This window comes from Ursus maritimus, unplaced genomic scaffold, assembly GCF_017311325.1.
Source record: "Ursus maritimus isolate PB19 unplaced genomic scaffold, ASM1731132v1 scaffold_3, whole genome shotgun sequence".
Taxonomy (NCBI): Eukaryota; Metazoa; Chordata; class Mammalia; order Carnivora; family Ursidae; genus Ursus; species Ursus maritimus.
In genome coordinates this window covers 12,249,280-12,258,524 of record NW_024425563.1, presented here as the reverse complement: position 1 = coordinate 12,258,524, position 9,245 = coordinate 12,249,280, and the positions used below count along the sequence as shown (strand labels likewise).

At 42.4% G+C, this 9,245-nt stretch overlaps 1 protein-coding gene across 1 annotated transcript; it reads right to left on the bottom strand.

The window, feature by feature from the left end:
• Positions 1 to 1,252: 1,252 nt before the first annotated feature.
• On the bottom strand, positions 1,253 to 7,717 carry LOC103669005 (serine protease 58). Its single transcript, XM_008697321.2, has 5 exons — positions 7,678 to 7,717; positions 5,826 to 5,964; positions 5,342 to 5,598; positions 2,200 to 2,339; positions 1,253 to 2,105 (listed from the first exon to the last, which is right to left on the bottom strand). The coding sequence occupies exons 1-5, from the start codon at positions 7,715 to 7,717 to the stop codon at positions 1,956 to 1,958; spliced, it is 726 nt and encodes a 241-aa protein (XP_008695543.1). The 3' UTR covers positions 1,253 to 1,955.
• Positions 7,718 to 9,245: the final 1,528 nt, after the last annotated feature.

The following is a 9,245-nucleotide window of genomic DNA, read 5'->3' as shown; positions in this document are numbered from 1 at the left end:
AAGAGGTTTCATGATAAACCATTCAGTGAGGGTGGAAAGACTTCACCGGTTGATTGCATGTCTACTACTGTGATAATAAAACCCCTCAGACGGATGCCCTGAAGGAAAGAGAAGAATGAGATTCTTCTCAATTAACACATCTCGTAGTTTTCTTCCTTGAAGTTGAGGTTTATGTGAATTTCTTGGGCGTGGCTTATGGCCTGCCAGGACAGACACTCAGAAGGAGGAATTAGCTGTTTGGGGAAAAATCATTTAGTAGGATTTTTCAGGGTGAGCTTAGAGCAGCAGAATATTGTATCCCATGAGAATTCTCACCAGAATGCTTTCAATTCAGCAGACTTTAATAATGGGATAGATAAGCAGGTCTGTTCTGAAGTCCTGCTTCACTCTCTCGAGTGTTTTTAGTGACTCCATAAACAAACAATGGTATCAAATGGAGCATAGGTAGGGACTGTCTAAAAGTCTCACCTGGCTACTACCACTGCTGCAAATCCAGTGTGCCAGTGTCAGTGACCAATCTCAGCCCTGATATAGTCCTGATGTAGAACTGTACCCCAGGTACCCCAGCAGCCCCTTTCAACATAGAGGAAATGGCTGTTGTCCTCACTGAAAATAATATAGTCTACATTTGGACTGTCTATCCCTTGCCACCTTCCCAGCACCACCATCCTTGAATTAACTGAATGCCTTATGTACCCACAACAGAGGAATGTATTCTCCAACCAGGGAAGTCACTGTACAATGATAGGGGTGAGACAGTAGGCTGATGCCCATGGAATTCAATGAACTTGACATAGGCTTCATCACCTAGAATCAACTAGTCTTTTAAGATACCAGGATGAACTATGGAAATCGTAGCACCATTTTAAGGTGGGAAACATCTCCAGAGCACCCTCTTGCAGAAACCATCTGTTTCTCCCGTAGTTAAAATGTCAGTTAATAACATGCATGAAGGTGAAGCTCACAGTTGCCTTTATAATCCATGCACAAAGGGTTGCTTTTCAACACTGCAAGCTAGGCTTTACTGAGAGGGTTTCGAATCCTGGAGAGGACAAGATTTACTGCTGGAACTCTGTTTCCTGAGAGGAGTCGCCTTGTCCCCTAGCTGGACTGTCAATTTTCAACAGTCCCCCTGTAGTGGCCACAGGCAAAACGCTCTAAAATTCAGTTTGGCTTCTGTGCCTTTGATCCTCAGTAACTATCAATTAAAACTCTCAGGTGGTAACTGAAGCTACTGCAGGGGTAAGGTGAAAAGAGAGGAAGAAAAATGCAAGAGTAACAGGTGGAGAGAATGGAGTCCCTGTGGCAGCTGGCATAGTAGAAGGGGCAAGCATGTGTTGACAAAATCTGGCCCAGACTCCCTGTTTCATCTGCTCTGTCCTATGCCCCAGTGCACTTTTGTAGTAACCTCTCATGGCTCAAGTCTCTACCCAGAACCCTACAAAATGAATGACCGGAATCTATGGCTGGTCTTGAGAGTCATAGGGACAAGGAGAAGCTAAGGGCAATACCTCCTACAGGTTACCTCCCGAACCTTCTCCCTCACCTATACTTCTAGTTAGCTCACTCTTTGTCGGGCTTCCTTTTCCCTTCTGGCATGTGTAACTTGCCAAAAGCACACATTAACTCAATGCAAGTTTAGGGGTTTTGTCACCCCAAATGGCTGAGTGGCCTTTTTTTCAATAGGTCAGTGATCCCTTTGTTAGGGATTGTGTTCTAACTTCATAAACTTCATACTGCCTAAGGGGTATGGAGTGTGTCATATTTGTCCAAAGGGGAAGAAGAAGGGTTGTCATATATAGTCGCAAGACGGGGATGTACAAATCACCCACTCTGTCGGGCAGAAGTGAGACAGGCATGTCCAGTGCAACCGAGGGCATCTATTTAGGCTTGATTGTGAGTCTGGACATAGGGACGGATTGTGTCACGTGATCTAGACTTCCTGCCATGGCAGCTCAGTAGCTTTCCATTGTATGTCTAATCCAGGACAAGTATTTAAAGATTCTGGTATAGATGCCAACATCAGCTCTCAAAACACAGCCATCTGAAAAAGTCAATATTCCTTGAAGTACCCCATTGCAGACTGCTGGGGCAGCCGTGACTTCCTGCCGGAACAAAAGGGACATAGGGTTATCTTATCATTATGGCAAAAGACACAAGAAATAAAATGGGAAAACTAAGGCATTAAGAGTACATTACCTTGCAGGGCAGCCTCCTTCCTGGCACAATGCCCAGGCACAGCATACTTTCCTGGATCCTGTAGGTTTTATAGGCCTCGAGGCACTCACTCCTGTAGATTATGGAGATGTTCACATTCTGCAGTGAGTCGGGCTCCTTGTCTAGAGGAAAGAAAGGTGTACAACTTCCTTAAGAGTTAGTAGATAACAAGCCTCCTTTTTTTCCTTGCCCTCTTTTTCAGCACATTTCTTCCTCTGGAAGAAAGGACAAAAGATCACACACTGAGAGAAATCACAGATGTGGCTGTTTGGACAGTAGGAAATGATCAGATTAACCATTTCTCATGATACAAGTGTCTATCTCTTTACAAAAGAGGTTAAGTTCCTGGAAGTTATATGTAAATATGAGACATCTCTGCAATGAAATGAAACAAATTGCTTTAAAATTTTCTAGAATTCTAAATGCTTAACTGCACTTGGATGGTATAGGCAGTTAAGCATCCAACTCTTGGTTTCGGCTCAGGTAGTGATCTCAGGGTTGTGAGATCGAGCCCCACGTCGGGCTCTGTGCCCAGTGTAGAGTCTGCTTTAGATTCTCTCTCCCTCTGCCCCTCCCTAAACCCTCGTGAGTGTGCACTCTTTCTCTTTCTCAAATAAATAGATCTTAAAAAAAAAAAAATTTAAAGAATAGCCTTTGACATGGAATTCTTTATTATTTTATTTTATTTTTTGAGCTTTCATGTTTATTATTTGTCCCATAGTTTAAATTCATCACTGTCTCCTTTTAAAATTTTTTTTATTGAAATATATTTGACATGGAACAATGTGTAAATTTAAGGTGTTCAATGTGTTTCTTTGATATATTTATAGACTGTAGTGTGATTGCTATCATAGCTAAACTTAGCACCTTTATCATGTCACATAATTATCATTTCTTTTTTATGGTGGGAATAATTAAGATCTAGTCTCTTAGCAAGTTTGATTATAATAGGATATTGTTTCTGTATTCAGTATGTTATGAATTAGGTCTCCAGGAGTTGTTTATCTACTAGCTGTAAGTTTATATCCTTAAACAACACCTATTTTACTTTTAGAATTTGAAGGAATCTAGAGAGCCTAGTTTTCATTTGTCAGAAAACCCCAGTATCTGCTAAAAAAAAAAAAATTACTTCGTAAGCTAGATCAAAATAAACTCACTTTTGGAGGCGGAGTGGGGTAAATTGTATCTCTTTTTGATATAAGGGTCATCACCCGGATGAATCAAACATACTGCTCAGCAGGGGGACATTTATTTTCAAACTCAAATTGACTCTCACAGGACAAAAAGTTTCTACTTGTGTAGAGGACATAATGCTAAGTGAAATAAGCCAGACACAGAAAGCCAAATCCTGTACAATCTCATTTCTATGTGGAATCTAAAAAAAGCCAAACTCACAGAAACGGAGAATACAATGGTGGTTGTCAGCGGCTGGTGGGTGGAAGATATGCAGGGGTGGGTTGTTGATCAAAGGGCACAAACTTTCAGTTCTTAGATGAATCAGGGCTGGAGACTGAATGTACAGTGTGGTGGCCATAGTTGATAATGCCAGACCGTGTACTTAAATACTCACACCACACACACATACATAAGGTGAATATGTGAGGTGATGGCTAAGTAGCTCGATTAGGGGCATCATTTCACATTGTGTGTGTGGGGGGGTAGTCAAAACATGACCCTATAAACCCTTAAATCTATACAATCTTCATTTTTCAATTATACCTCAACAAAGCTGGGGAAAAAAGAATTTCTACTTTTTTGATATATTCAAGGAAATGTCCCTCAAGATCTGAAGGTACTTACCAAAGAGCAGTTTAAAAAGTTTGGGGCAGCGGCAGCCCTGTTAGGATAAGTGTATAGCCACCTCCTGACTTCTACCAACGGAGAGTCTGGGTAGATGGACGGGTGTAATCTGACAGGCTTGGTCAACGTGAACCTCCTTTTCCTACTATGGTGTATAACATGTGATGTGTATTACATAGCAAAACAAACTTTCTCATGAGTTAAATTGTACGAATAATTCTTCCTAAAGGTCTATCATAGAACTATATAGTATATAGAGACCACAGTTCCATTTTCCTTACAGTGAATCAGCCCCTCCTCCTATACTCATTACTCTCTTGATTAATAGCTACAGATAGTGGTTTTGAATTTGGAAAATACTGGAATGGGATAGTGGGAAGACAGGCTCAAAACTTAGAAGAGAGAAAGCTGTCTTAATTTGCTCAGTTTTTTCATGGAATCCGAAGCATGTGGTTAGAAGAAAGCGGAGGTCGAACATGTAAGTAAGGAGATTCAGAGTATATGGAGAGCTCTCACTGTTACAAATCATAGCCATTTTTTAATTTTGTAAAGAAATGAGTGAATGTTCAGAATGTTAACAGTCAAAAACGTTTCAGAAATATTTTTCTCTTTTCTTATTAAGTTAGCCACCATACAGTACATCATCAGTTTTTTTTTTTTTTAAGATCTTATTTATTGGAGAGAGAGAGAAACAGCAAGCACAAGTCAGTGGAGGGGCAGAGGGAGAAGCAGGCTCCCCACTGAGCAGAGTGGGATCATGACTTGAGCCGAAGGCAGACGCTTAACCAACTGAGCCACCCAGGTGCCCCTCAGAAATATTTTTCTTAAACTTTTCATTATTTTTTTGTATCACAGTCTTGCATTCAGAAGTTCCGCCTGACTTAGCGCAGTATTATGTATTATCTTATGTTTAATACTTTAATATTATTTCACGATATTTCAAGGTTTTAAGTTTCTTTATTGCCCAGAACAGTTTGAAAAACATCTGATATAGTTTGTGCCACATTTCAGAGTTCAGAAAATTGATACTCCAAAGGCAAAGTGGCCAACTGTCACACAGCAAATTAGGACTAGAATACAAATGTCTTCTTCCCACTGACACCCTTCCTACCATGTCTGGAAGCAAAGATGATAGCAGGATACAGTGGAGGGAAAAGCTTGAAGGACTCCTTCAGAGAGGTACAGGGCAAAGGAAAAGAGATGACAAGGATAAATTAAAAGGTTAGAAAGAAGCCTCACTGGGAAGAATTGCAGAAGCCTAGAGCAGAGAAGGGACAGAGTGTGTCCTACTCTGAGAGAAGAGGATTATCTTGAGGTCACTCACGGTCATCACATAGGTTGTAGGCCCACGTGGAGACCATGCACATGGTTTCTTCACGGACGGGTTCTTCAGGCAGGTCGACCAGTTTCACATAGTCATTGAGTTCAACACTTTCTCTCAGCTTGATTAACATGAGGTCATGCTCAATAGAAGTGATTGAGAAGTACGGATGAGGGATCATCTTCTCATAGCCAACTACTTGTATATCCTTTTCATTGTCGTTTGATGGATTTGTAACCCCTAACATCACCTGAAGCTTTCTGGAAGAACGTAGTTGTTTGAGAGAAGACTTGGCAGAGATTATTTACCCAACCTTAATGGGCCTTTATTAGCCCCTTCCCACAGACCTTTTTCTCTACCACTGGACACATCCCCAGAAGGCTTCCCTAACCCCAATTCATGAGGCAATGGTGCCAGGCAGGGATCTGTGTCTATGCCCAACCTGAGAACCCAAAGCACAAAGTGGCATCGGGGGCTTATTACTCACGGTAAGTTGCAGTGCGCAGCTGTGATCACCCAAAGGGGGTGGATCAGAGCTCCAACGCAGGGCAAGTAATCAGATTTCAAGTAGACCAGGTATGGGGGAGTCATGCTATTTCGGTAATCTGGATCAAAAGCCAGAGCAACTGGGAAGAGAAACATAGACAGGAAATTCTGAGATTTTTGCAGGGATCACTAGGAAAAACAAAGGAAAATTACTTAATAGGCTTAAGTTCCCCCTACCCTTCTCTCTAATACCTTTTTTTCTGTAAGCTAAAGTTGCAAACTGGCTTACTTTCTTCTAAAAACATGAAGAAAATGATAGAAACATACCAATTTCAAAAGATAAAGGTGTTTTCCATTCTGTTGTGAATAAATATTTTTCAGATTAAAATACAAGTTTTCTTAAATACCTTCTACAATTCAGTGAACATTGTTAAATCAACTCATGGAGAACTTACTGTTTTTACCTTTTTAAGAAGCCTTTTACCAGTCTCACCCCTTTCTCTCTACACTGATGCAGGGCAAAGCAATACAAGTGCCGTTTAAAGAACAGACAGACCGCTAACACAATCTGAGGAGGGGGAGATAAAGGATTCGTTCAACAAGTAAGTGTGAGCACCTGGTATGTGCCAGGCTCTGTTATCGGGTCTCGGGCTATATAGGGAACGAAGCAGAGAAATACCCTTGCCCTCATACATTCTGATGAGAGAAGACATTCCGTAACAGTAGACACAAAACATAAGTCGATGGTCTAGTGTATTAGATGGTGATTGATGCTGTGGGAAGAACAATAGAACAGGGAAAGAGGAAAAGGCAGTACCAGGGATGTGTGTGTGTGTGTGTGTGTGTGTGTGTGTGTGTGTGTGTGTGTGTTGAGGCATTCTGCAATATTACACAGTAGTCAGGATAGGTAGGCCTTGTGGACAGTGTGAGAGATGACCAGTGAAATGAAGATGGGAGGGGTTAGATCATTGGATATCTGGGGAACAGGGACCCAGATGGAGAAAACAGTTGGAACGAGAGTCCTAAGGGTTGTTGAAGGAGCATCATAGAGGCCAGAGTGGCTGGTGTGGCAGGTGAGGGGGAGAAGAGCAGGAAAGGATAGAAGTGAAAGCAGTGATGCAGGGCTTTGTAGAGTGTCATAAGGATGTGGGACTTTCTTCTGAAGGAGTGTAGAGCCGCATCAGGGTTTTGTGTAAGGCAGTGATGGTCATTTCCTTATGGAGAAGTGTTGAGTGTAGGAGTAGAAAGCAGAGAGGCCTGTTAGGGGATTCATGTGATAATCCGGGAAGAAGATGGTGTCTTGGCCATTGTGAGCAGTGGAGGTGGTGAGATGTGATTGGATTTGGGATATATTTAGAAGATAGAACCAACAAAATCTTCCAAACAGATTGAATGTGGGGTGTGAGAGAAAGAGATTTTATGAATGCCTCCAAGGTTTTCGCTTGAGTAACTGGAACCGGTTAGGACAGGACCAAAACCCCTAGAATGCTCTGCTGTGTCCATTAGTTGAAACTCTGTTTTCAACCCCTGCCTCTACTCCTCATTCCCTCCTGCCAGCAACAGTCCTGTTCTAGATGGGCCCAGAGCTGGGTCACAGTCTTCCTTGGGAACAGGTCTGGTATTAAGGTTTCAATGTCCGTGCCTCCCCAAAGAGCATACAAGCAATCAAGCTGAGGTGAGGCAGGCAGGCCATGTCACAGGTAGAAAGGTGGTGGGGACAAAGGCAGTGGTGAGGGAGAGTCAGGTCTACACTTGTAGTCTGGAACATGTCTCCTGTCTGTATCTGTCTACCTTTCACGATTCCCCCAGAACTTCTCTTTGGCAAATAAAGAGAAAAATGTGAAGATACTCACCAGGCAGGTTCAAGAGAGCCCAGAAGAGGATAAAATTCATATTGATGTCAAAAGCCTTTTCAAAGGATGAAGTTCAGCTCAGAGTCTCTGGAAAGGATGGAGAGGAGGGATGGAAAAAGACTAAGTAAGATAGAGCAAAAAGGGGGTCTAAGGTTGAAAATAAAAATATCTGAATTCTTTCAGTGGCAGGATTCAGTTCCTGAACAGGTGTCCATTGGTCAGAACAGGGCATGGTGTCAGGTATCAGAAGGACAAGAACAGAGATCAGGTGATTTGGTCCCTGACATAGTAGAGAATGGATCTAGAATTCAGTATTTTGCTTTCCCTTTTCAGGGGAAAACATACCTAATCTGAGAGATGTTGGAGCTCAGAGTGTTTCCCAGCCCCCTCCTCTCTGGTCCACCCTTTGTCAAACTCTGAAATCAGGCTCTTCTCTAAACTACTACCTTCAAGACTGTGACCCCTCCCATCTGTGTGATGCTAACCCCTGGTTGTGTGACACAGACATTTGTCTCCAGCGACCATAACCCAGCCCTCTGGTGCTGGCCTGACCCCTCTGCCTGACACTGAACCCCTCCTTGAGATATATCAGCTTTTCCTTTCATGTCACTGTCCATCCAGTCGTTTATTCAAGCAGCCAGCCAGTGACTTATATTATGTGTCTGACTCGTGCTAGGCTCTGTGCTCACTGTAGAGGGGCCTAAATGTGACGTGCTGCTCCGCCTTCGGAGAGCTTGTAGACTAGTGGGAATGATAGGCTCATAAAAAGGCAATCACAAAACAAATTCAGAGGTAAAACTCTACCTATATCATTGTCTAGGTGGAAATATTAGCAAAACACATTGTCTGGTAAATGATTTGGATCCCAGATGTATAAGGAAATCTTTAAACTCAACAACAAGAACATGAACAACCCAATTAAAAGTGGGCCAAATATCTGAACAGATACCTTCCTAAATGTCTCAGTCTGTTCGGGCCACCATAACAAAACACCACAGATGGTGGGGCTTAAACAACTGACATTCATTTCCTCACAGTCCTGGAGGACTATCAGGGTGGCAGGAAATTCAGTTTCCCGTGAGAGCTCTCCTCCTGGCTTTGCAGGCCCCTGGGTCCTCATGTGGCACTTCCTCTGCAGTTACATGTACGGCTCTCTCGTGCCTCTTTTTATAAGGACACTAATCCTATCAGAACAGCGCTCCACCCTTATGAACTCATTTCCCCCAGATTATTTCCTTGCAGCACCTGCCTCCAAATACAGTCACTGGGGTTTAGAGCTTCAACATAGGAATTTTGGGAGGACACAGTTCACTCCATAATAACAAAGAAGAAGTATAGATAGCAAATAGAATATGAAATTCTCAACATACATTAGAGAATTACAAATTACAAATTAAGGCAACAATGAGATACCCCTGCACACCTGGTAGAATGGCTGAAGTTTGCTGCCCAGAACGCCAAATGTCGGTGAGGGTGTAAACAACAAGAATATTCATTTATTGCTGGCAAGTACAAAATGTACAGCCACTTTGGAAGACCTTTTGGTGGTTTCTTAAAAGCTAAACATT

Coding starts and splice junctions, on each gene's coding strand:
- LOC103669005 (XM_008697321.2), bottom strand. CDS start 7,717: ATGAATTTTATCCTCTTCTGGGCTCTCTTGAACCTGCCTG. Junction 5,965..7,677: donor GGCTCTCTTGAACCTGCCTG/GTGAGTATCTTC, acceptor TTCTCTTCCCAG/TTGCTCTGGCTTTTGATCCA. Junction 5,599..5,825: donor GCTGCGCACTGCAACTTACC/GTGAGTAATAAG, acceptor ACGTTCTTCCAG/AAAGCTTCAGGTGATGTTAG.